Source organism: Martes martes (genome assembly GCF_963455335.1).
Source record: "Martes martes genome assembly, chromosome: 14".
Lineage (NCBI taxonomy): Eukaryota > Metazoa > Chordata > Mammalia > Carnivora > Mustelidae > Martes > Martes martes.
This window is the reverse complement of record NC_137902.1, coordinates 7,220,113-7,247,393: the sequence shown is the minus strand read 5'-3', so window position 1 is coordinate 7,247,393 and position 27,281 is coordinate 7,220,113. Positions and strand designations below refer to the sequence as shown.

Below are 27,281 nucleotides of genomic sequence, written 5' to 3'. Positions count from 1 at the left end.
GGACTGCTGTGACAGCGCCGTCCTGGGGTCGGGGCTCCCGGCAGCGCCCAGGACAGCGGGAGGCGAACAGGCAGCACATGAGCGGGACACCGAGCTGTCAGCCAGCGGGGTGGTCGGGGTGGAGCGAGGGATGGGAAAGGAAGTGGGTGTGGGTGTGGGTGAGGAGACAGTCAACAGGAAATGCGCTGGGAACGTGCCCCTGAGGCAGGTTGAGGCCGGGCTGCCACCCCCAGACTTCTGCATTCTCAGGCCTCCCTCAGATGTTGAAAATCTGCTTGTTTCTGCAAGGCAAAATGGCACGCTCTTCCTCCTTGAGAAAGCCCTCTTTCGGAGGGTGCTGGGAGCACCCAAGCTTCTGGGAGGAAATGCAGATACGAAGGCTCCTTGACTCTGAGAACATCTGTCAGAAACTCCAGATCTGAGGCCATAGGCCGGGGCACAGCAAAGGGCCATGCGTGGGGCAGGAAACCCCCAAAATGGAGAGGGAGGATGGGAGGGCAGTGGCTGCCTCTAGACCACTGTCCCCAGCACCCACGAGCCCAGTCTCTGTGGACGGGAAAGCCTGGGGAAGAGGACGGGGGGCAGGAATGAGCCTGCTGTGTGCTGGCCCGGCCCGACAGCATGGGGCATAAAGTCACCACTCATCTCCCCCCCGGTCAGAGCCTCCATGTCCCCATCTGTAAAATGGCAATAGGAGCCTCCGGCCAGCTCCCCTCAGAGCATTGCCAGGAGACCTCAAGAATCATGTTGTGAAGCTTCTGGAGGGAAACCCCCCTAAAATAGTAGCAGCGGAATAATAATAAATAGTAGGCCTGTGCTCCCACCACCAAGCCCCAAGAGGTGCGTCTAATCTTTACTCTGCAGATGAGCAGACGGGGTAAGAGAGACCCAGTGACTTGCCCAAGGTCCCAGAGCTGAAGGCCGTGCCACCAGCACTTGGACTCGGCCACCTGCCTCACCTGCTCAGGGCTCCTCTCTCCACTAAGAGGCTGGGCTGGGATCAGCCATCATGGGAGGCCACCCTGGGAAGACAGGGCACCATCCCAGCCCTTGAGGAATGGGCGGTGTCACTGGAGAGACCAGTGGGAAGAGCCTGCCGCAGCGCGAGAGGCACTGGCAGGCTCGGGGCAAGGGCCGAGCAGACAGGACGGAACCAGTGGCAGAGGACAGCTACCTCCCACCCACTTGCAAGAACAGTTGCAGGCCCGCAGGGGAGGGTGTCCAGGTTGGGGCAAGGGCAGGCGACGGGAGCGACGGAAGACCCAGGGCCAGTCGCTGCCCTGTCATCAACTGCATCACTATGTGACCCCGGGCGAGGGGCCTCTTCTCTTCACTTTGTCCAGATATACAATGGATGGGACCGGACTCGAGTCCCTCAAAGCTCTGAGACTTACGAGTTCCAGCTACAACCTTCTGTACCTCTTCATTCTCAAAACCGGGAGCACGGAAACCATCCTCGACTATTCGCAGTTTTCACACTGTCTTCCCAGAGGAAGATACCATTGTCTCAGTAGACCCCAGCATCCCAACCTCGGCAGAGGCCCCCAAATTGTTCTTGGACCCACCTGGCACCCTTGGACCACCGTCCTGGCCAACCGGGATGGGGGATGGGTGGATGGGTGGAGAGGGTGCCGTCTGGCCCGCTGGCCCAGGCATCCGCGGCTGTGGTGGGAAGCCGGAAGAGCAGTCCTGGCCGGCCCGCCTCCACGTGAGTCAGCAGCTGCTTCTCCCAACCTATTTCTCCCCCACCGCATACCACAGGGTATTGCCAACACCCGACAACTGCAAGGATTTGGACAATGGCAGTTCTAACAAACTTCCGGATCAAGCCCGAGTCCACGTTCACACGACTGTATGAAGGATTCGTGCCACGAACAGGACCCGACTGGAAGCTGGCCAGAGTCAGGACCCGACAGCGGCCCTCCGCAGCACTCAGGGTCTCCCTGGCATGCACCGAAAGGGCCACGGCACTGTCTCTACTCCCCCAGACTCCCAAAGCACCAATATCTACTGCGAACACGCTTGTCGTGGGAACCAAGCCACCCCTCCTCCCTGCTCCCAATGCCTCTACAAGACGTATTGTTAGCCCTGTTTTTATTTTGTTTTTTTAATTTTATTTATTTGTTTGAGGGAGAGAGAGAAGAAAGGAGAACACAAAGGGAGTGGGAGAGGGGAGGCAGGCTCCCCGCTGAGCAGAGAGCCCAAGGGACCAATCCCAGGACCCCGAGATCAGGACCCGAGCTGAAGGCAGATGCTTCACCAACTGAGCCACCCAGGGGCCCCCGCCCCATTTTTCAAAACTAAACAAGCTGAGGCCCAGAGAAGTCACACGCCCAGGATCCTTCAGCTAGGGAACAGCAGGGGTGGGGACGACCCCCAGGGCCCCCGGGCTGGCTCCTGCTCCACTGTGCGCTCGGATCCCCAGTTTTGTCTACTGGGATATTTATGGCATTAAGAACTAAAATCATAAAAAGATAATTTGATGACATGTACAGACAACATAATTATCTACCAGACAACTCTTCTCCCTAATGGAGCCAGAATGTTTTATTCTTAGTATTATAATTGAGCACAGGATAATTTTGAGATCCTGTAGGCTCTGCTTTACTCTGAGCGAGCACTAAGGAGACAGCAACTAACACCGGGACCTCTTCCTACCGGGAAACTCGCTACCAGAAGGAAAAGGCCAAAGGTAAAGCGCCTTCGTGAGGAGACAGAAGCCCAGGTCACTGCGGCACCTGTGACTGGACAGTTGTCTGCCCCTGTGGTTCAGAGTCGGGCATGAGGCCAAGTGTTCAAGGTGTTCTGGCTGCACTCTCTGTGCTAGAGGATGGTGGTGATGGCGATGGTGGAGGTGGGGGCAGGGGTGGGGGCGGGGGGAGGGGTTGGTAGTGGTGATGAAGGCGGTGGTGTTCGTGGTGAAGGTGGAGGTAGCGGGGCTGGTCACTGTGAGGACAGCAGCTACCATCTGCAGAGCGCCCGCAGTGTGGCCAGGCGTGGCCAGGCGCTTTACAGCCTTTGGGATCCTCACACCAACCCTCTGAGGTAAGTTAATATTATCCCCATCTTCCAATGAGGAAACTGAGGCTCAGCGTGGCTACCTGATGAGAGTGGAGAGGCAGGGGCTCTGGACTCCAAAGACACTGCTCCTCCTCTACCTCATGCTCCCCGAGGGACTGGCTGCCCAGGGGACACCGTTCCTGCCAAGGAGCCATTTCCAGGCTCTGGCTCCCGAGCACAGATGCATGGAGCCGACCGCCCTTGGCCGCCGGTACTTGTTGTAGAAGGTGCAGGCTTATCCGAAAGGAGAGGGTTCGTCCTCAAGTAGGCCTTGTGTGCGGCAGACTCGGACCCCTCTCCCGCCTTCAGCAACAAGCGCAAGAAGCAAACTTCTTCCTACGAGGAAGGAAGAGCAGCGGGGGCTGATGGGCACTGGGCGGGCAGCGAGGGGCACTGCTGGGTTCCATGCACCTCCCTTTCCTGACGGCCCCCCAACCTCTCTTCAGAGCCTGCTTCCTGCCCAAACCACTCCGAAGCCAAAGGCACAGTGGCGAGGGCAGCCGTGAGGCAGAGCGGTGGACACAGGCCCCCCTAAGCCCTCCCTCAGAGGCTGTCATGGTCACGCTGCCAGGCTCCTGCCAGCAATCGAGGCCTCCAGCACCCCAATTCAGCTCCTCATGCTTCCTTTCCACCTGAGGCAACAGGGCAGGAGAAGGCAGCGAGGGCCGGAGCTGGATGGAGGCCTCTGCCTGGCATCCTCCTGGGCCCACTCTGGCCTCGGAGCTGCACAGGCCAGGCAGAGACCCAGCTGAGGAGGGCCATGGAGGAGTCCAAGGCACTGGCTGGGGCCAGTCCCGCTCCCGACCCGCAGGCACTGTGACGGCAAGCTCAGCTGTTGGACAAGACCCCCAGCCCACAAACGGGCACGAGGGACCCAGACTGAGCACCCCACTCTCCTTCCTCTTCCTCTGCCAGGCCTCCCTGGCGATGGTTATCCCAGCCCAGAGGCCTCCTGGCTTCCTGCAGTGCCGTGCAGACACTCAGCTGACTTCCTGCCCTGGGGCCTGACCACTCTGGGGGGACACCGCCGCACAGACGGCCGGTGAAGCTTCCCTGCAGACATCTGGCCCCTGCCCCAGGTCAGCAGACCTGAGCACTGACACACGACACAGACCGCCACGTCCCTCACACAGCCCCAGCTGACAGACCCCAGAATGTTTATGACGACCTGAAACGGAGGGCCCCAGGGGCCTGCACTCAGCTTCCTTTACTCACCCCCGCCCACAAAGCACCCACTGTGCACCGCGTGCTGTCCTGACTTCCACGGAGTCAGCCATCAGCAAGACGGGCCCCCTGCCTTCTAGAAGCCCTGCTCCCAAAGGACCTGCCTGGAAAATGTGGAGTCCAGCACAAACCCAACTCATCAAAGTGCAGTTTCTGAGGTTCAAGTCATCTCCCCAAGTTCTTAATTTCCAGCCCTTTTTCCTACTTGGGTCCTAAGACTTGCCCAAGTTTGGCCCTGTAAAGGGGAAAATCACCTATTCCCCAGATGTTTCTACTCAGTAGGTCACAGCCACAAGAGTGCTTTCGCTGCCTGGGGTCCTCCCATGCAAACAGCATGTCCACACCCAGTCCTGGGGGCAAGTGAAACAAAGAACTCGGCCCAATGCACAGATCAGGAAACTGAGCCGCTGGGCAGCACCAGGACAGGCCAGCGCACACTGCTGTCCAATGGCAGAGGAAGCCATGGCCATGGCCTCTCTGCCATGGGCTTTGGGGAATTCTGAGAAGGAGCCTGGCCTGTAGCCACCCTCGGGTCTGGTTCCAGCCCGTCATCCCTGGTGGCAAGCTCCTGGGTGGCTGCAGCACAACCATTTCCCTCCTCCAGGCCTCAGTGGCTTCGCCTGCAGAGTCAAGGAATTGAAGGAAGTTTGGTATTTCTGGTGCTGCCATTCCACTGGGTGCCACAGGGAGCCCAGGAGCCAGGATGGTGTGCGGTCACACAGTTACAGAGAAGTATCTTGGCTGAGGGCCTGACAACACAGGGTCCCCTGTCCTACCAGGCTTCCAGCTCAGGGCCCCAACCCCTTCAGGCTGGAAGACAGCAGGATTCCTGCCACAAGGAGATGTAGTCTTTCCAGCAGAAACTTTCCGGCGTGTCCCCAAGACGCAGGCGCCTCCTGTGTCCTTCTAGCTATGGCTGCACACTGGCACAGGCTGCCCGTGTTGGTGTGGGCTTGATAAACCTCTCCCGAGGGACTGCGGACAAAAGAGGCTGCCTTCTCTGGGGAACCCAGTGCCTTGGCCAGGCCACCCGTCGGGACCCCCAGCGCTCTGCAGATAGCTCAGCTCACAGCGGCCTCAAGGGTTCCCCACCTGCCCCTCAAGCACCCCAAACCCACTGTCAGGGGTTTGCTCTTCAAAACTATTTCGATGGTTTCTAACCCACCTTGGGGAAAGGAGTCTACATTCCAGTTCCCTGGAAGGAAAGCCGTAGGCTTTAATGAGTTTCTCTGAAGCCCCAAGCTCAGGGCCAGCTAGGAAGGGCGGTCTTCCAGATTTCAGGAGGCACTGTGCCTGAGGCTCGGGTGACCGGCTTCCTCTACACCAAGAAGGCTGGGGCACGGCAGGGGCTGGCAAGAGCGGCCCCCCTTGGGGACTCTGATGCTGTCTCAACAGAGGTATCTATGAGGCTGGAAACAGCTAGGCACACCCAGGTACCCGGGCAGCAGGTCCCACTCTCTGCCGTCAACTTTCTAGTGGTTCTGCCAAGAGCCAAGGACAGATGGGCTGTGGCTTCTTCGCTAGGGTGCCGCTGGGATGGTGGCGTCAGGCAAGGGGCCAGACACGCCTGGGCTCAGAGCCCTCTTTGCAACTGCTTCCTCACTGTGGACCTTGGGCAGCTCCCTCCACCCGAGCCTTGCTTTCCTCATCCACGTGCTGGATAAGCACAGCCCATGTCAGAGGGGGCCCGCAAGGAAGAAAGAAAATGAAGCATATAAACGTTCTTCATGAATCTAACCCGATGCATGGATGGGAGGGTCCACACCACATCAGGCCCGGAGACCGGCCATCCGGTTGAGGGCTGGCAGCGTTTGGATCCTCTAGCTGATGTTTTCACATCGCCCGGCACTGGCCAAAGGCTCAGCTGGCAAACCACATGGGCTGGGCACCCCCCGTCAGGCTTCTAGTAGCTCCAGTGAGCCCCTAACCAGGTCAGTCTGGACCCAGGAAGAACGGATGCTCAGAGCCATTAAGGAACCACAGGACTCCAGCCGCTAACTAGGCTGCTACACATCTCCCCTTATTTGGAGAGAACGTGGCTCTCAAGACTTTTGGGTGTATTCTTTAAAAAAAAAAAAAAAGTCATATCATTATCAAAGGAAATATACAAAGCATTAAATGAGAAAAGCGTGTCACGCTGTGCTTGACTGTCATCTTCATCCACCACAAAGGTGCTCAGAAAAAGACCCTAGGACAAAGGACCCAAAGCCTTGGACCTGGCTGGCCCTCCCACCCCCTGAGTGTGAAAAGTGATGTCCTCTCCACCCTGGGACCCAAACGGGACCACACTGGAACACAGACTCTCAGAAAGGGGGCATTTCTAATGGTTACCATGTTGGGGACAATGGGAGAGAAGGGGGACTCCCAGGGATGGGATGGGACTTCCGGTCCCGAGGCCTGCAGGTGTGGGGGTGGCGGTGGGGGGGTAGAACAGTGAGGGCTTATTTTCCACTTGTAGCAGAACAAGCAGAAGGGAGTGGCGTAAGGCAGAATCTGCCTCTGACTCAACCGAGGTTCTCCCCTCCCAGGACCAGCTGTGGCTGCGCCGTGGGAGGCCCTGCCGTGCGCAGGAACGTCTTCCTTCCCAGCCCCGCGGAGGGGCAGTGGCAGGAGCTCGCTCCTTTCGGTTACCAGAATGGCCAGAGCTACTGGGTAGGGCTGCAGGAGGCTCAGCCTTCCCCAGACTGCTGACTTGACCCCCTGCCGCTTGGGAGTTCCTGAGTCTGCAAGCTAGTGGCCTTTGAAAAGGAGCCCTCCTGTGACTACTCACCTGCCCATGTCTGGCCCAGGGAGCCCTGAGGGCAGGTTCACACCAGGTCATCCTGGCTCCCTTGAAAAGCAAGAGAGGCCAGAAGGGCATGGAGAGCACTTGCCAATAGTCAGGACTCAAATGAGCCATAGGTCCTGAAACAGTGACCAGGTTAAATGAGCCCGAGGCCCACACATGTCACGGAATTCTGGGAAATCCCATTTTAACTAACAGTAACCCAGAATATGGGCTCTGGTGCCCAGGACTGCCTCTGAGGCCCTCAGGCTATCAGCCATGCCTAACTTCCCTACTGTCCTGCTTGCTCTCAGCCAGCGACAGTGGTATGACTTGCCACATTCGGGTGACAATGCTGCCAAGACCCTCAAGGATGGCCACACCCCATCTCACACTCACAGGCCAGGACCATCCCTTTGCCGACACCCCCTCTCGCAGGACAGGCAGCCCATTCTGAGGCTTACAGTCTCCACATGAATTAACGGTTTGTGCCAACACCCACTGGGCTGGTAAGGATCCCCAAAGCCATAGCCCTCTTGGACATCGATAGGAAAACAAGGGGCTCCTCCTTGCACTAGACACCTCCTCGCCTTTTCCCACCAAGACATGCCCCCCACAGACTGTCCTGGGCCAAAACAGGGCACATCGGATGCTGAGGGAACAGGAAGGGGGAAGAACCACCCAGCGCTGGGATTCTGCACAATGACCCCTCCTTGAAGGAGGCTCTGCCACTCTGGGTGACAGGTCATTGCCGTCTGGAGTACTGCTCAGCAGTAGAGCTGGGGCCACCAGGCGCAGTCCCTGACCACGGCCCCTGCCCTAGCCTCTGGCGTCACTCACACTACCCTTCCCCGTGGCAGATCCTTCTGATTCTCTGCCCCTTGTTTCTCCCCATCAGCCACATCTCAGGTCTATGAAGCACCATGTCTCGTGTAATCTTCTTTGCTCCTGCTTATCGTCTGTCTACCCACACAAGGGGGAAGCTTCTGGAGACCAGGCCCTGCGGCCACCCTGCCCCACACCGTAGCCTTAGCAACAAGAGCAACACGCGGGCACACTAGGTACGCACCCAACGGCACTGCCCCAGAATGAAAAGAATCCACACAGAGGGAGGCAACGAGGTCCGGCTTCTAGTTTTCCTGCGCTGAGGTGCCCCGCATACAGCAGGAACCCAGAGAGAGGTTCTGGACTGAATGGAAGGTAAGAGACAGACCAGACATGGGTCCTATGTGGGTTATGAAGGAAACTCATGTGGAAGCCCAGATTCGGCCCCCACGTGGAGCCAGGCCGGAGAGTCTGGGAAGCAGACACGATGTGGGCATGTTCTGGGTCTTCCCACACAAAATGCACACACTTGTGTGCATGGGCAGGGTGGACACACGGCAGGCCCCACGACTGGGCGGGTCCTGAATGAGCACGGGGGCCTCAGGCTCCAGGGGCACCGCTGTGGTAGGTGGGCAGGCGCCGCTGGGTCCGCTGCCTGAAACCAGAATGGGCTCCTGAGAGAAAACGAGTCAAGCCAGCTCCCCGAACGCCCAGGCAAACTATTCGAAAACAAAAAACCAAAGCACCAGCAGGGCCCTGGCCAGAGGCACCCCTGCTCCAAGCTGTGGGACGGGGCCGATGCTGGAAACGGCTCTTGCGCTCGGTCGGCCTGGGAACGTCTGGTCACACTGTGTTCGGCGCAGCCACTACAAGTCCCTGGACGGGTGGCAGGTTGACCGAGTCACGGGAGACGTGTCGTCCAAGCCAGCGGAGCGCGTTCAGTGATGCCAATGGGAACCCGCGTTATTACAAACTCAGGGTATGAAAGAATTGACACATTCACCACAGACCTTGGACCACAGAGCCTAAAAGAATTCAATTCTATTTTGTGCTGCACCAAGAATTTTGTGGGGACTTTTTTTTTCCGACTGTGTGTGCTTTTCCTATTGGTTAGAGTGAGAAACTGGTGCTAAGCTCATGTGTTTTGTTTTCATAAGGACTGTTTCTTTCATTTTTCTGTTTTAAAGGAACAAATTCCTACTTCTTGTCACAGCTCCACAGCGCGTTTGAACCTGCAGACTCCATGTGCTCATTGGGCTGGAAGGCGCCTCAAGAGCCCCCACTCAGTGTCACAGCTGTTTAGAGAAAGGACTGAGAACCGTGACATGTAGTGCTGGCTACCTCTGGAGTGGATTCCAGAAGGATCTCACTTTCTGTTCTTACATTTCTGAACTGTAATGTTTTTTGCCTTCTAAACTTGGAATTTTTAATGTGTATGCATTAATTTTGTAAGCAGAAGAAACAATAAATTTAAATGAATCTAGAGAGGCTCCTGGGTGGCCCAGTCATTAAGCGTCTGCCTCTGGCTCAGATCATGATCCCGGGGTCCTGGGATGAAGCCCCGCATCAGGCTTCCTGCTCGGCGGGGAGCCTGCTTCTTCCTCTCCCTCTGCTGCTCCCCTGCTTGTGTCCCCTCCCTCACTGTGTCTCTCGCTGTCAAATAAATAAACAAAATCTTAATAAATAAGTAAGTCTAGAAATCATCTGCTTTCGTATATAAGCATCTGTCCCTACCCCAACAAGAACATTGCTATGTGCCAAGAATGCAGTCCTACATGCCACTGAGGATGTAGTGGCACCTAAGCGTGAGAGAGACGTCACTTCATGGAACTCCCTGTTACCAGACCCACTTCACAGATGAGGACACGGAGGCTCAGCGTCCCACAGCGAGATCTGCAACCAGCTCTGTCTGCTTCCCGGGGCCCTGCTCCCAGGCAGCCTGCTTCCCTGCCTCCCCACAGACTTGAAGGCTCCTTTCTCTCTGCCCCTTTGCCTGCCTGACCCCTGGAAACAGCTGTCCCAGTAAACCACAGATAGTGCAGAGGCCAAAGACCGGGTGGGCACTCTGGAGATGTCGGGGTCGCACTGGTGACCCGTCTCCCAAAGCTGAGGAACCGGATCAGTTCCTGGCCTCCCCCAGCAGACTGCGGGAGGCAGGGGAAAGGCGTGGGCCAGCAGAAGCCTGGGCAAGCGGCTTTGCTAGGTGTGAAACTGAAGAACACGCTGGCACGTTCGGGAATAGGGACGCTACAAGGCAGGTGGTGGAGGCCTGGCCGTGGTTGGTGCTGCCTGACACTGTGCCACCCTGGGAGGTTTCAGGACCAGAAGTCCCAGGCCACCTCTTCCCCGGGTTCCAGGCCACAGACCCCAGACCAGATGTCAAGCAGGTCCCCTCCCACGTGCTTCCACCTGCCCAGTCCTGCTGACAAGTTCATGCTGTTTCCCAGAAGGTGCTCTGCGAAGGGGTCGGCTCCCACACATGCATGCAAAACGCTGCATTCTCTAGCCCCTCAGAGACACAGCACATTCCTGCTCAGAGAAGCGTCACCTTTCCGAGACCTGTGTCACTGGGTTAGACCTTGGAGAACCTTCTCTACGAGTCCAGCACAGGGAGAGAGTCTGCAAAGCCCCCCTCGGGAGACGGGCACAAAAGTGTAGACGAGTTCCTAGCAACGGGGGAGGCACCCTGACAGACTTACCTTCCCCGCCCCCACAAGGCGGGGCGGGAGCTGTGGGGACAGGACAGGCTGCCAGGGGCAGGACTCCAGGACTGCATTCCTCCCCTCCACCTACGCCCCCCCCCCCCCCCCCGCCTGGGAAATCTTCTCTGGCCTTTCTTCCTCGGACCCTGCTTCCAGGGCCTCCCGAAGGCTGCCCCGGGTGCACGGGCTCGGCACACATTCCCGACTGTACCTACCTCCGGGCTGCAAGTCCCGCACCTGCCTCGGGCAAGTCATCAACCATGTCTATGCTACCCCATCCTCAGCAGTGAGCCGCGTGACAAAAAGGGTCCCTGTGTCCCGGGGCTCAGTTGAACATCGGGAGAGCTCATACCAACGGGAGGCAGCAGGAATCAGAGAAGGGCCTGCAGCCTCGTCCCGGCAACCCAGTGTTTCCCAGGGCCCCGGGGTGCTGCTGGGGGGCACAGGGGAGCACACGCCTCGCCCAGGCGGAAACAGCCTCCTGGCTCTGTGCGGGCCGCTGCAGGCTGCCCAGGCACGGGGCAGCCTCAGCCGGGGATCAGGCCGGCCTCTGGGAACGGAGTCTGGGGTGGAGCGCGGGACAAAAGCCCAGCCAGTGGAGGCCTTTACATGTCGGAGCAGTCGTCCCTCCCTTATTTCATAATACGGCTCCAAAACCACCTCGCAGGGCCAAGTTCTGTTACCACAAAGTTAATATCCTCTAGCAACTTCCGAGCTGGTTGTCTGCCTCCGGGGCCAGGACACATGTGGCTGGCAGAGAGATTTCTGGATCCCTGGCCAGGGTGAACTTTCTAGGGGTTTGTCTTGAATGACGAGAACCCCAGGGCCACCCCTCAACCCCCCTGCGGCCTCACTGGAGTTTTGTTCCACCAGACTGAGAGGGACGGCCTCACCAAAATTCTTCGAGGGATGGGAGAAAATTCAGGCTGTGAGTGAAAGCAGAAGGAAATGAACAATCGTCTTTGGCCCTCGCTCCTCAGGCATGGCAGCGACAGATGAGCAGCCTGGAAAGGATGGGAGCGCTGGGACCGGACAGGCAACCCAGCACACCCTCCCAGAGCCACGCACCATGAGAACGCGGTTTTCATTAAAAAAAAAAAAAAAATCACGTTTTGTGCCCTGAGATACGCTGAACGACTCGTTCGGACACCAGGGCCCCAGTTAGCCAAAACACACAAACCCCAGCCGCCCCTTCCCCACCACCCCCTCTCCAGCGCCGCGTTATTTGCCACTTGAGGAGCACAGGAAGAGGCCACGCAGGGGCCAAGTGTCGGCTCGGGAGAACTTTCGCCAATCGGGTGGGCCGCGCTACATCCCCCCCGCATTCCTGACCACCAGGGTAACAGGATCGGGGCCCTTTCTATGAGTAGCTTTCAGGGAGAAACCAACAAATCCCAGTCGCTTTCCATACGGGGAAACTAAGGCATGGGGCCATCTAGACCAGAGGCTGGGATAAATCTCTTAAAGGGCTAAACAGTAAGCAGTTTAGGCTCTGTGGCCCATCCAGTCTCTGTGTTAACATCAAAGTCATCACGGGCAATTTACTAAGTAAGCTGACATGGCTATGTGCCAATAAAACTTTATTTGCAAAAACAGGCAACAGCCTGTGGGCTGTGGTTTGCCGATCCCTGATCTAGATGGTTTGAGGTGACAACTGTCACCTTTCCTGGAAAACACTGCCCACAACTGTAGAGTTATGAACCCTCCCCACCGCACACGCCCCAGGGGTTCACCTGGCAGAAGTCTAGTTAGAATGCGGAATCTATTATAAAATAGTAGGTCACCCCCGCACAGAACTCCACGGACACCGGGCCCTGGTCCCCCACGGTCCCGCTCTGTGATGAGGGCATTCCCTGTGCCCTCCCAGCACGGGCTCAAAGGCTCAGGGGCTCATGGCTCCCCTGTTCCACCCGAAACCCTGGAGAAAACAGAGACGGCCCCAGCAGACTGAAGCAAAGGCAAGGCGAGCTCCCCGGGACACACGGCCTCTGAAGAGAGCCACCAGGGTCCCAAAACCTGGGATGAGGACCGTAACCCCCCCCGCTCTCTTCCCTCTGCAGGATGGCAGGTCTGTGGGCCTAGCCTCATGGCCAGCACCCTGCGCCGTGGGTCTCTCTGGGGCCTGGGCTGGGGCAGCGGGGAATGTCCACAGAGGGAGCGGCCCTTCGTCGTCTTCACACACCGCCTCGTGCCAAGCCGCAGGCACGGCTGTGGGAGCCCACGACACCTCACACGGCTTCCGGAGCTCCACCGAGGCCACCGTCTGTGCCCCTATTAGGGCGCTGCTTGCTGTCACTGCTTCGAAATGGTCTCAGGTTTCAGTAATAATCCAATCGTAGCCTACTTCATCCAGATTGCTGACAACTGTCACCTCAGATCGTCTAGACAGTTCCAACAGCTGGTGGAGTGGGGGCCAGATCAGGGTCCCCTGGCAACGTCATGGGAGAACCCAGCTGCCATCCCAGAACTGGGTACTGACCTTTGAGCCCATCCCCGTCACTGTCCTCAAACCAGAGAGCCCTTCGTGTCCAGGGATGATCTGTCCCATCAAGGACCCACCAGAACTGAGGAAGGAGACCTGCTTCCAGCCCCGCCTCAGCTCCATGATACCAACACCCCCACTGGCTCTCAAGCTCTGTACAGACACCCAAGGTGGGAAGGGCCTGGCACCCTGAGCTCGGCCCAGGGCCCCGATTGGGACAGAAACTGGAGCAAGCATGGAACTTGCAGGAACGCCAGGCCCTGGGAGTTTGGGTGCCACTCTGGACCTCAGCCTCTTCTGCAAAATGAGGACAGCAATCCCCACTTTCCAGGACTGCGATGAAGACAACACGGAACACCACAAACATAAACCCCGTCTCTGGCCCACAGGTGAGGCAGGGATAGGGACACGCAGGCATTGCAAGCACACGGTCACACGTGGTGAGAGCCATCAGTGACGCGTCTATCCGTTCACTGGAGTTTCAGAGTGGGGCCCAGGCCACAGGAGGTACACGTCTCCAGCGAAAGGTTCCCGGCATGAACCATGCCATCCTCATTCCCAGGGAGAAGGGAATGGCAGGCTGACCAGGCAGGTGACGCAAACTAATGCGGAAAGCTCCAATGTCACACTGTTCTGGCTTTGCTGCTGCCTGAGAGGAAAAGGAAGCTGTATCTCACTTGGTTTGCCTCCCCAAGGACAAAGCTGGTTATCCTCCTCTTCCCCCTGATGAATGTTTATATGCCTTCTTGCTCTGACCTATTTGCACAATGGTCTCCTGGGTGCACTCTTGAGACCAGATCCCCAAGGCAATGGATTCAGAGGGTCCCAGACCCAGGAAATGACATCTGATCCTTTCTCGGGGACCTGATGGCTTTCCCTGGGCTCAGCAATAAGACCCACTCCTTACCCCGCCTGCGAGGCCCAGCCCTGAGTTGGCCCTGCCAATCCCTCACAGTCCCTCCTGGGCACCCCCCTCACCCCAGCCTGCATTGCCCTGAACTTGCCAAGCCCACCCCACCTGCCCACGTTTGTGCTCACTGTCCCTCATCACCTGTGCCTGGCTGAAGGCGTCTCATTATTAGGTTACCTCCTAAGTGGCCGCCTTGTCACTCCAACCTAAAGCGGGCCACATGCCCCCTCCCACCTGACATCCACATCCGGCCTATATACTTTCTTTATAGCACCTACTGCCACCTTCAAGTTTCTTGCCTGTTGCTCATTATCTACCCCTCTTTCTAGAAACTAGCTTCCATGAAAATGAGAACCAAGCGCGGCCTGTAGAGACACCCTCAGGGCTTTGCTGAGTGCCTGGCACTCATGGGTCACCACCGCGTGAGACAAGGAGAGACGGAGAGGAAGAGTGAGAACACAGCCCCAGTTCTGGGATGCTAGATGCTACAGAAGGACCACGCTCCGCCGCATGACAAAAAGAGGGCAGGCGTTCCCACGGCAGCTCTGGCCAATCCCAGAGCCCGGGGCTCAGCTCCAGGCTCCCGGGCCTCTGAGCCCAGCGTTGCGGTGGGGTGGGTGGGGGGAGGCTCTGCCATCTGCTCCCCTCGAGACTCCTGTGAACAGGAGCGCTGGGGGGTGGGGGGGTAGGGCTGCATCCTCCTGCCTGTTTCCCGTGGCTGTCACCGTCACTGGCCTGATTCCTGACCCAGCAGGGCCCTCTGCCCCGTGTCCGGCAGCTGCCGCAGTCTGCAGCTTTCCCAACATGCGCTGCAGCTTCACCGCGCTTCCTGTCCCCAACCCCGGGGCCCGTGGCCTCCAAGCTCTGCAGCCTGCAGAACCGAGGCCTCCCCTTTGTCACCCTCCCCGGGGCGGGAGCTGCTTCCTCCATGGTATCTCGCGCTCATGTCTTGGCTTCTCGGTTCTCCAGAAACCCAATTAACAACCCCTCGCGGTGAGCCCTCCGTGGACACGTGGGTGGTTTCTGTCCCCTGCCGGGGCCCTGGCTGCTCCCGGCAGCCTTCCGCATGCTCTCCGTGCACGAGCTCTGGCGAGGAAGCAGCTGCAGCCCCCACCGCCGCGACCACCCGCTCCACGTGGATTAAATGCATTAGAGGGCCCTGCACTATCTCAGGGACAGGGCTGGCGCCTGGTGGCCTTCAGTGACACATTACTGATGCGAGCTCACTGCTACTGCCAGCGAATGTGCTTCTGGTCGTTGCGCTGTATTTTGGAACCAACCACCTCTTTTGTTTTCCAAGACAGAAAAGAAAGCCACCCCACTCCCTCCCCAAAAGGAGCTATCCAAGAGCCCTACTATGCCTAACTTTCAAAGGAGGCATTGTTCATCATTTGGCCGTAAATAAGCAACTACCAGCCACTCCAAGTCCAATCGAACCAAGCTCCCGCCGGCCTGGGGACTGCAGCTTGCCCTCCCGTGTGGGCTTTGCTGTCTTTAGTTCTCGACTGGGGCCTGACGCTGGGAGCAGCAGCAGAAACTCAGGACAGCTGATACTGCAAAAATGTTGTAAATAAACGGCCCGTGTCCGAAGGGGAGATTCTCTGTCCTTGGGATGTGGAGGGCTGTGCTGCGAAAGGGGCGACAGTAGGCTTCCATCCTGTGCTGGATCCATGGAAGCCAGTGGCCGCCCTGGGCAGAGGCACAGGCTCGTGTCAGATGGGTCGGCTCGGGCTCTGGCTCATAATTAAGCACAGGCCCGTCTCAGGGACACCGCTCTGTTCCTCCCTGTCTCCCACCCTCCCTGGGGCTCTCTCAGCCCCACAGGCTTGCCAAGGGCTTGGAGCACCTTCCCAGGAGGTGTTATCCCAACATCCCCAATAAGGAAGCTGGAAGAGGGCAGGGAATCCCAGAATCCCGCCAGGGCTGTCAAGCATCCCCGTCCCCTGCATCCTTCTGGGCTGCACCGGGATTACAGGCTCTGCTAGTAGAGTCACAGAGGCCACTGCAGATGCTACGTTTTCCAGAGCTGCTGCCCCAGCTGCTGTAAACAGATCAGCTGTGGCACCGCTGAAGCAGGATCCAGCAGGACAAACACTCAAACCTGTAAGAGAACCTTCCTGCGGCCCTAAGCTGCCCTCAGCCTTCTCCAGCCCAGAGTGGCACCACTTTCAGGCGGGCAAGGACTGAGAAGCTTCGGCACAGAAGTCAGAGGTCTAGGGACAGGGTAGGAATCGAGCTTCCACAACAGGGAAAGACCGCCCGGCTGGCAAAGCACCGAGATGCAAGCATTTGGGGGTGGGATGGTTTCAAGGATGGTTGCGGAAACCAAAGGAACTATAGTGGTTGACTACGCTTCACTTTTACTGAGAAAAGATCAAGAAAACGGGCAGAGTGAGGGCTGCGGGTCAGATACCAAGACAGACACTGAACTGAGTAGTTTAAAGGAAGCGGTCTTTGGGGATTAAGGCTCTGGCTTCTCTGCCCCATGAGGTCCGTGACTCAATCGACTTGGAAGCTAATGACAAGAGGAAGCCATCGGCTTATTGTACACCTCCAGAACGTCTGAGCCTCAAACACAGACCAACACGAGCGCTGCTGCCCCTGCCCTGAGCTCGCCCACTACCATCCGCCGACGGACTCCTGTCTCCCCACAGCCCTCAGTCTGGGCGGCTCACCCCGCCAAAAGGAGCTTTCTCCGGGGTACTGTCCCTCCCCTGCTTAAAACTCTCTGATGCCCCCCTGCCTGCATCAGAATAAAAGCCAGAGGACTTGAGCTACCTACAGAGGAAGCCCCCATGCGGGGCCCCTTGCCCCCTCCTCCACTCTATTCCAGCCACACGGGGCTCCTCTCAGTCCCTCCTAACTCCGACCTTCACGTCTGTGCTTCTCCTGGGGCCACCCGGCCCCATCTTACCCGCAGCAATTCCAGGGCTGCCCCGTGGCTGATTTCCCTCCTGAGGCCGAGTCTACTGTCCTGTGAGAACACTCTGGAAGCCTGGCCTCTTTCAAAGGCTCCCACAAGCCCGAGACACCCAGCACATGCAGCCTGTGGACAGGGCATACACAGTCCCACTGGGTTCCTGCTCATTCACGCTGCCCCCAAGCCCAGATTCGGGACGGTGAGCAGGGACTCGGAAGCCACCTTTAAGAAACCAGGTGCAGGGACTGGCCTCACACATGTCCAACGCTGCATGTTAGCTGTCTTTCCAGACAGTTCTAAGGCAGCGTAAGTCGACCCCAAGCTCGCTCTGGAGCTCGGGAAGGTTCACTGTCAGGTACGGATGCCGCTGCTCCTCCGGCACAATGACTCAGCAGGGGCCACCCAAGGACCGGGAAGTTAGAAAACGGGGCTCTTGCATCCCTTCTCCAGGTTACGCCTTTCCGAATCCAGGCTGACCCAGCGCCTCCTGACCGAGGGGCCTTGACTCCTGGTGCTGTCTCCACACAAGGTAAGTCCATCCCAGGCCTCTGCAGAGTCCCCAGGCTGGGCCCTGCGGCTCCCAAACCCCGCTCCGTCGGGGAGCTCCCGGAACACCCTGGCACTGGGGGCCCTGGCTCAGACCCATGGATTCAGGCCCTGGAGTTGGGCCCAGGAAGCTGCAGGCCCTCTCAGCCATGCCTGCGCACACGCGCACACGGTCAGAAACCCAGGGCTCGAAGAAGCAAGACGACGGGCTCACAGCACAGCGAGGTGCAGAACCGGGTCCCAACCTGGGTCTTCGAGCTCCAGACACAGCTGCGCTCCCGATGACAGGTCCCGCTTCGTCTCCCTGGTACTGCGGAAGTGTCTACCCCGTGGCAGCCGGGCAAAACCCCCACCGGGGAGACCCGGAGCCCTGGGTCCAAACCCAAATAAGGCAACTCAACAACTCGGACAAGACACAGAAATCTCTGGGCTCCACGCCCTCTCCTGGGGAGCGGAGACACAGTGAGGACCTCTGAGCGGCAGAAACAAAGAGTCGCCACGGGGACGAGGCTCACATTGATGAATGACTGGTCCTTCTTTTTGACCAATTTTTCTCCCTTACTCCTAAAGTGTCACCGCCAGTAGCCCGATGACAGAGGGGGAAACTGAGTGCCTTTCTGATTCCAGAACTCTGAGGGCTGAGCCTGGGCACACACAAATGTGTCACGCTGATGAGCTCAGTCAGGGCCGCCAACACGGCAGGCGGACATGGTGCTCCCCCACCTCGACGCTGGGCAAACACGCACCAAGGGGTCAAGAAGTCGCCCAGGGTGAGGCTTGAGCCCACCCCACGGGCAGAGCCAAGGCCCTGTTCTCCACCAGCCCTCTGTTTCCCCATGTCTCTGCCCACAGTCTGCTTCTTCTTCAGCGGGCTGCGGGCAAGACGGGGTTCCTCAAAACCCTCCCCTCCGGGCCCCTGGAGTTGAAGCAAAGAGGTAGGAGCCACCTAGCCCACAGACCCTTCCCACTCTGGCCTCCATGGAGCGGGACTAGAGACGTCCTCAGGTGCGCTGGCCTCCACAGGACAGGGCCACCAGCTCGCAGGCCTCTGTGCCCGAGACTAGAGCGGGGCCCGGCAGCTGCAGATGCTCCAAGCACACCTGGGGAGCACGAGGGGCTCCCACCCGAACGACTGGCTTCCAAAGCAGAGGCCCTCCGGAAAGCCCTGGGCACCACAGAGTTGTGTTGCCTCACATCTTCTAAGACACCCTTCGGCTCAGAAAGGCCCACAATTAAAGCATGGAAAATCACCAAGTGGCACTAAGAGCTGCCTCGCTGGCATGTCCCCAGCTGAACTCCTTCTATTTCCCTTTTCCCGGGAGAGCAAAGCTATCGTGTCAACACTCGGCCCCGATCTGAGTGACCTTAAACGGATTGCTTATGCAACCTGGTGGCTGCAACGGGGGACAGCAAGGAGTGATCCAAGCGTCTGCACAGGGGTTTCCCTGAATCATGAGAACCCCCGTCAGGGGTGCCGCACTGTCACCGGCAGGCCTCCTTCTGACAGAAAAGAAACCCTGGGCAGAACTGAAACTAGTCTCCCGCTCAGCCCTCTCCGCTCCCCCACGGCTGGCAGGACCCCAGCCTCATGCTGACACCACCTCTCCCGGGAGTGGAGAGCCCCGCTGATGCCCAGAACCGGAGCAAAGGGAAACAGGCGACAGAGGGCAGCTTCGATGTTCATCAGAGAGCGAGCCACTGGCGGGATCCACCCTCCCCTTGCCCATGAGAAACAGGAACTGCCATTCCCATTTTATAGACACGGAAGTGGAGGCCTCCAGAGGGTGACTTGCCCAAGGCACACAGCTCAAAAGTGGCAGAGGGGGAAACTGAGCCCCTTTCTGATTCCAGAACTGAGGCCTTCACTTCCACACCCACCAGGTCCTGTAAGGGTCGCCAGGGTCGCCCACCTGGAAAAGCCAACTGGGCTGTCCTCGCAGAGGACGGATCACAGCAGCAGGAGGAGCCCTGAACCCAGAGTCAGGAGGCCCAGGGTTAGCGCTCCTGGCGTCCTGAAGAACCACGTGGCTTTGGGCAAGTCGCTGACTCTCCTGGGACTCCAGAGGCCTCATCCTCAAGTGAAGAGACTGACAGAGGCAGATCGATCAGCAGTGGCTCCCATGATCGCAGAGGGGAGGAGTCTACGACCTCCCGGTTCAACCAGAAAGACTGCTGCGACTGACCAGCACTGTCTGTCGAGAGCACGCGCTGGACCAGCGCCCAGAGCCACTGCCCCCGGCCAACCACCAACCACTTGATGGTCTAAGTTTTGGGGTTTTGTTTTGTTTTGTTTTGTTTTTTCAGATTTAATTTATTTACTCATTCATTCATTCATTTAAGGGAGAGAGAGAGTGCACGTGCATGAGCCGGGGAGGGAGGGTGAGGAGCAGAGGGAGAGGCACAAGTAGACTCTTCTCCACACAGAGCCCAACATGGGGCCAATCCCATGACCCTGAGATCATGACTTGAGCCAAAACCCAGGATCAGACGCCTAACCGACTGAGCCACCCAGGCGTCCTCTAACGATCCAAGTCGTAAAGACTCTCTCCCTTGGTTCAAACCCATTCTGATTGTTTCCTCATCAGAAGCAGCTACTACCACGTGCCCACAGTGCGTTTTGCCTTTACTTTTATTAAGCACCTATTTCATTCCAGTTAGCAATCCCGGGCTTTCCGTGACCACCTGTACTCTGTGCTGTATGGGGCAGCCCATCACTGAGGGCCTCTGTCTGCCATCAGTGCGTTCTCCAGGGCGGCAGGAATGGTCTATGGGTGCAAGGCAGCAGAAAACGAAAACCAGCACATCAGCCAGCCGGGGCCAGTGCAGACAGGAGGAGGCTACGAAGGCTCGGGCACACCAGGCCTGAGCCCGGGGACTTTGCCAAGGAAAAGCACAGCTGGCTGGGGCTGCTGGGGCCGCCCGAGCAGGGAGGTCACGCAGCTAGGGGTGTGAAGAGCCACCCCACACGGTGGCTGAGGAGGGCCACTCCCTGGTGGAAGGCAGCCCCCACCGGCAAGCTGGACGGAGAGTGGAAGGCTGACCCAGGGACGCTCTGCCAACAAGGAGCCACGAGCTGCCGATGAGTGTCTATGATACCCCTCTGATGGCTTCCGGCACCAGTGCCTTACCCCGCAGAGCCCCCACAGCCCCAGCCAACCTGGCTGTCCCAGAGACGAGTCCTGGATCAACCCTCGGCAGAGCTTCTAGTCTCAGGCTGCTCCCCTACGCCACGCCGCCCCCCACCAGCTTTCTTGGGCCCCTCACACATCTGCTAACAAAACAGTTGCTGCCTGTTCTGGGGCTTCTCCTCCAGGAGGCTTGAGGACTCAGTGTGTGGGCAGCTGCGATCAATCAAACCTCTGTCTCAGCATCCCGACCCCTCCTCACAAACATCTCGCTTCTGTTCGAAGCACTGTTGAGAAATACAGCTTGCTGCTCCTGCAAGCCGACTAGCTCAGAATTAAAAATACAGCAAGACTGGGACGCCCAGGGGCACGGCATTCCGTGGGTAATCTTTTTAACTGTTGCTTTTTTCTTGAGATCTTTGCTCACATACATGTGATCTGTGTCTAAAGGGCCGTGCACAGCTCAGGTCTCGCTGGGAGTCAACCAGCGCTTGGTAGTCAAGCCGGGTCTCAGAGAAGCAGTAACTAATCACGTCAGCAAAGTCCCGCCAGTAAACAACTCCTGAGCTCAGGCAGGGCCCTGCTCTCAATGGCTCACATTGTCATTCTGTGAACAGAGGCTTCGGCTTCACATAAAACACCAGGCAGGAGGGGTCACGTGGGGAAAGCTGAGGGGGAGATCAGCCAAATGTGACCTGGGCAGGGGCAGGCCCGACTGCCCCTCTGGGCCACCTTCAAGCAGCTGCTCCGAGAGCCGAGTGGTGGCGAGGACAACACACAGGGCGGGCTGGGCCTTCCTGGGCCGGGTCCTGGCGGCATTTCTCCCACTGGGCACCTTCCTCTCTGCAACCGTCCTCCCTCATTCAGAAGCCAGATGGCTGGGGCACCTGCAGCCTCGTTCGGCATCCCTGCCCACGAGCTGGGCACTGAGGTTTTAAGAAGACATGAGCAAAGACAGTGTGAAAGCGATTTCTAGCCCCGGACGCTCCGCACCCCGGCCTCACTGCCTGAGAGGGACACTGCTGTCAGCCGGGGGGCCAGCTGCACCCAGGGATGAGGCCAGGAAGGGGTGGGGCCTCTGGCGGGCTCCCAGGATCACGTCTACCTAGCCCTGTGGGCGACAGGCGTGACACAAAACGCCCACACACAGCCCCCTCCTCTGGTGGTAGCAATTCTGACTCTGTCACCACTTCACGCCCCTTGGCTCTGAGCGCAGAGCTCACCACGGGCCGGGCTGAGCTGCAGGGCAGGCTCCTTCCCATTTTCAAAAGGAAAGGATGAGGCAAGAAGAGGAACAAAGAAGAAGTAAATGGCAAGGACAGAAAAGGGAGGGGAAAAAACAGAAGGGAAGACATGGGCAGATACAGAAAAAAGGGAGCCCTTCTCATGCATGGAGTGTGCCTCCTAGGACCGTCACCCTCCCTCCCAGTTCCACCTCTGGAGTCGCCCACAACGAGCCCCTGCCTTCCCTCCCAAGACATGCAGCAGCAGTGCTAACGGTAACCGTCGACACATGCCAGCCAGGGCACCGGGTCGTGTGTGTGTGTGTGCGTGTGTGTGCGTGTGCACACGCGCGCACGCATGCACAGACCAACAAGGAGACATGCACAGACATCTCCATAGATACGGATGCACGCGTACACGCCGACACATCTCACACACGTGTGCACGCACGCACACTATTTCCCTTACTCCCCCAGACCCCGACAGTCCTGGGGGCAGGAGCGGCAGCAGAGGTGGCAGCAGTATGATCCGCTGTGCAGAAATGGGAGGCCGTGTGCCCAGGGCTGCCAGCCTCCTGCCACTCCTCTGGAGGCCTTCTGATGTGCCGATGTCCCCCCCTGCAGCCCCCAAATGCAGACCCGAAAGTGAACACCATGTTCCAGAAGGACCTCAGAAGGGGCCATAATGGACGAGGCTGGAGGGGCTCTGGGTACCCGCCTTGCTCTGGGCGCCCTAACAGCTGGAGGAGAGCTCCTGCGTGCTCATCACATGCCGGCAGGTGTGCCCAGCCCCATTCAGCGCCTGCAGGAAGCTGGGGTTTGTCAGAACTCCCAGTCACTCCAACCGAAAAGGCACTGTGCACCCATCTCACACATCTGGTCCCAGATCTACACACACAAAGGGGCACCTTCACAAAGATGCTCAGTTAGCATCCCTTGCCTGCACCCCCTCCCCGCCATAAGTATTTCTAAACCAAGATCACAAGACCTATGAAAAAGAGTCCAAGATCCAGCTTGGAGAAACAGAGCCATGCTGACCCCTGGTGCAAGCCTGTCTTCCCAGAGATGAGCAGACCTGCTCCCTTCCCAGCAGTGACAAATGCTCAGAAAGCCACAGCCCATGGAGGCTGGTATCTGGGGGCAGCAGTCCCACATCAGCTGTCACCTGGCCATAGGCAGGTGTCTGTATGCCAGTGACAGGCTCAGCTCATGGGGTTCCCAGGCACATTCCAGGCTGGATCTAGGGCTCTCTGCAAAGGTACTGGGGCTGCCTCAGGCCTGGCTTTCAAAGCTCCTGTAAAAGCAAGGTCTACCTCGTGAGGCCATAAATTACCCAGCAGGGGAGCCAAAGCAGGCCGGGCCCCGTGGAGAGAGGGCTGCCTGGGGCTCGGGAGGCCTGGTCGGGGTGGTTTGGTTCAGGGTCCATCCCCAGGGTTCCGGCCTCCCCCTTCTGGCATACGCCCTTCCCAGGGGCCCTGTCTTCACTTTCCCCGGACTCTGCCCTACCCAGGCCTTGGCTAGAGAAAACCAGGCGGAATCAGGGCGGCCTCCCCAGGATCTTGGAGGCCTGCCTGGAGCCAATGAAGCAATCTACACATCTGGGCACAGCCCCACCAAGCAATATATTTTCAAACAGTTTCTACCCAAGAGAGGACGGGAAACGTCTCCAGTGATGCCCGTGCTGTTACTCCAACTTGTGGGCAGTAAAACAGAATAACATGTGCAAGCTGCTTTTATTACCTATCTAGCTTATTAGCTAATAAAATAAGCTCAACATTAAAAATTTAACTGAAGCCATTTATCGCACCCAGGACTCAGGGCTCTGGGTTTCCCTCCGAAAGTCACCTAAATCTGTCACCTTTCCAGCCTTTTTACCTATTTAAATTTCTCCAGGGAAGGAAAATTCCAGCCGCGTGTCCAAGTAAATGAACGTGGGTTCGATGTTGCCTAGCTAGTAAAGCAAAGAATGTCCGCTACTCAGGAAAAAGAAAGGGACACCCCTGGAGGAGTGATGGAACCTGGACAGTGCGGGGGCGGAGGGTGGAGCCTCAGCGGAACGGCGAGGCCAGGGCATGTCACGAGCTTGTCTTCTGGCTGCCCCAGGCCAGGGCCGGGCTCCAGAGTAAAGGGCCAGACAGTCTGGACTCTGGGGCCAGGTGCATGCTCAAGGCTCAAGATACCTGCCCCTCTTCTCTTGCTGGCGGGGGCGGGGACCTCTAGGCTGGGAGGGGGGCTAGAGAAATGAAGGAAATGCCATCTACAGAAGCGGCATTTCTGTTCTAAGGCAAAAGCAGCTCCGGGCACTGAAGGGAGGCCGTCCTGCCCACACAGAGGAGGGGCACATGAGGCCGCCTGCCCGGAGCGGGCCACATGCTGCATGAGCAAAGCCAGCCAGGTTCCATCCCTTAACACGCCGCGATGACCAATGCTTCCATGACAAGACACAAAGACGACAGTTAAACCGTACCATGAAGCACCAGAGGGTCCCCTGTGAGGACACAGAAGAGAGGGACTGCACCCTGCCCACCACACCCACCCGTCCCCGCTGGATGGGTCACAAGGGCCAACCCTAGTCCCTGAACCTCACTGTCTTGCCCAGGCCTCCTCCGTAAGAACCAAACACAGCTGGCACCCAGGCTCGGAGACCGTCCCATAGATAGTGTATTCACTCCAAGTTCATCTCATTCAAACCAGTCCCTGAGCTCAGTGTTAGCACAACGTAGGACTCAAAGACAGAGAGGACAGAGTGCAAGGGCCAGGGCATGTGGCCTGAGGCCTCGCCTAGCCAAGAGTGGGGATGATTACAAAGGTAGCACAGAGGATGGCAGTCATACTTTCTGGTCTCGTGATGCTGACAGTTTAACCAAAGGAATAAGTGCTTTCCCCCCATCTCTCAACCTCTGAAACCATGACCCATGGTCCTGACCTCAGGGCCAGCATCATCCGAGTGCCAGTGAATCCCGGCCTGTGCCGCAGGGCTGGGTTCCGGGGACAGAGGCTCCAGCGAAGTGCTGGAAGGGGACCGCAAGGGTTTGATGACAATGGTCTATGCCTCCCCAACACCCCACCTCTCACCATCTGTCTGCTCCAATACCGCTAGCATTGTGTCTCTGATTTTAAATGGAGAGAAATAGACACTTAAAAAAAAAATTCAATTTCATCTTTCTTTGAAGAGGACTTAAAAAAACAAGGACGCCTAACCCGCTTCTGGGCATTTCTGAAAGTGGCGCTCCGCCTCTGCCCGGGACGGGCCAGGACCAGCAGCGGCCTCCGTGAGCACCGAGATGCTCGTGCAATGCCTCCCGCAGGGCTGGGGCTCTTACCTGTGCCATTTTAGCCAGGTCGAGGGAAGGCCTCTGCTCCTGCACCTCCTCCGGGCGCCGCCGCTTGACTCCGACCTTCTTGTCGTTCAGGACGCACGGCTGGGAGCGGCTCCGGGACAGCCCGCTGGAGCGTCTGGCCAGCTCTGGCGTGGAGGCAGGTGTGCTGCTGGCTGAGGGTGGACAGTACTCCGCGAAGGAAAACTGCTCGTGGGAGCAAGACAGGGACCGCTGCATGTCGAGCCGGCCCCCGCCCCCGGGACTCGGGTCGGGGCTCCAGAGGTCACCCGCCTGTCCACAGGCAGCCGAGCCTGGCGCCGCCTGGCAAGGCTGACCTCCGAATCGGTGGTGGAATCCCGCCTGGTCGTAGGGCGAGGACAGCGCGTTGGCCCGGGAGGGGAGGCTGAAACTGGAGCTCCTCTGCATGGTGCTGAGGCCGTTGGAGTAGCGCGGGACGCTGCCCCCGCTGTAACAGCGTCGCTTTTCTACGGGAGTCCAGACCTTGGAGCCCAGGGGCCTCCATGATGTCCGGCAGCTGGACATTTCATCGGAAAAGGACAGTGACCGGCACTGGCGCTTGCTGGGGGGTGCTGAGGGGTTCCCGTTGTGGTCGCTGAGGCTGAGGTCTTTGATCAGGTTGGTCACGGCACAGGCGGTCGCGGCCTCCCGGTGCCACAGGGCGCCGTCCTGACACTTCTCAGGCAGGCACTCCCAGATGCCGGCGCTCGGGTGCCCGATCTGAAGAGGGCATTTCCTGTCCAGCTCTCGCCATCTGTCATTTTCTGGTTCAGAAACGACAGAGAGAAAACAGGACTTGAGAAGGCCTCCAGGCCAGCCCTCCATCTCCACAACCAAGAGCCCATTTTAGACAGGACTTTGGAGCCAGGAAGGCCCTTCAAAGCCCCTCCGGTCCAACCTTGCTTTATGGATGAGAAACGGAGGCCCAGAGCGGGGGTGTGAGTCCCACGGTGTGGAGTGAGGTGCAGAGCTAGGCCCGGGATGCACACACCCCCCGCCCAGGCCTCCTGGTGCGTCTTTCTTTCCAACAGTCCACACTGCCTCCCGGGAAAGTCCAAAACCACAGCTGTCACCCAAACGCTTTCCCCTCTTCTAGGTGGGAAGCCCACCTGCCCCAACCCTCCCCGGCCTGCAGCAGTTCCGTCCCCGCTCGAGCTGGGGCTTGGCGCTCTGGCAGAAGACCACGACCCAGGAGGTGTCTTTTGGTACTTGGGAGGATCATGGGCAAATGGGGTGGGCAGTGCCGCCGGGTTATCTCATTGGAATTCTATCTCCAAAATACTCGCTGACAACAGAAACTGGAAACTGTATTGATCTGTGCCTCCCTCTATCAAAATGCCCCATAATATCAACATCATCAGCCATTCATGGAGCACCTTCCTTGTGCTCACCTGATTCCTCACCGAGATCGAGGATGTTTAAAGTGGTCAAAATCTGTAGGAGCGTGTCTTTGGCTGCACAGACACAAGGGGACAATTTAAACTTACATCGTCAGGTATCTACTTGAACATATGAATAAATAAGCTAACCCCACTAGGAAATGCTGACTTTGCACCTGAACCTTAATTTTAGTGAAATATTCAGGAACTATTTGGTGTTTTTCTACTAAAGAATCAGGCACTGTGCTGAGGACCTTAAGAGGGCACAGATAAACCTGACCAAGTTCTTGTATTCAAGTTTATAATACAAAAGCAAAGTTGAGAAACAGCGTGTGCTGCCAGGGATCCACATATTAGCATGTTTCTGTTTTTTTTAAATCTGCACACATTTATGAACAGTACACATGAGAATACACAGAAAACTACGGCTAGAGTCCGTCAGTCATCAGGACAGAAGCAAAACCTGAAATGACATTCGGGCAGGTGTCTGATGCGCATGGATTCTCATAGCACTTTCAGTGGTCACGGAGCAGAAATCTTGGATGGTGGCTGGAAGCCACCAGGTGCCCCATACAGAGGGTGAGAAAGTAGCCTGGGGGCACACAGCTAAAAATCGTCTGGAGGCTAACCCAGGCTGGCCCACCCCAGCACCCTGCTCTTTTCACTACACCAGAGCGAAGGGGAGCCCAACATCGGGGCTGCCCTCAGCGACCTTCTGAGTCACGCAGAATGGGCCGTCCACTCAGACAACCACGGTGAAACCCACATGAGTGCACCAGTCAG

The 27,281-nt window shown here is 58.0% G+C and overlaps 1 protein-coding gene across 1 annotated transcript in view; it reads right to left on the bottom strand.

The window, feature by feature from the left end:
- FAM53B (family with sequence similarity 53 member B) overlaps positions 1–27,281 on the bottom strand; it is a 69,823-nt gene that overhangs the window by 22,982 nt on the left and 19,560 nt on the right. The window contains exon 3 of the mRNA XM_080822954.1: positions 25,105–25,883. Coding sequence (XP_080679080.1) covers positions 25,105–25,883 — 779 coding nt within the window. The remainder of the gene's footprint in view (positions 1–25,104; positions 25,884–27,281) is intronic.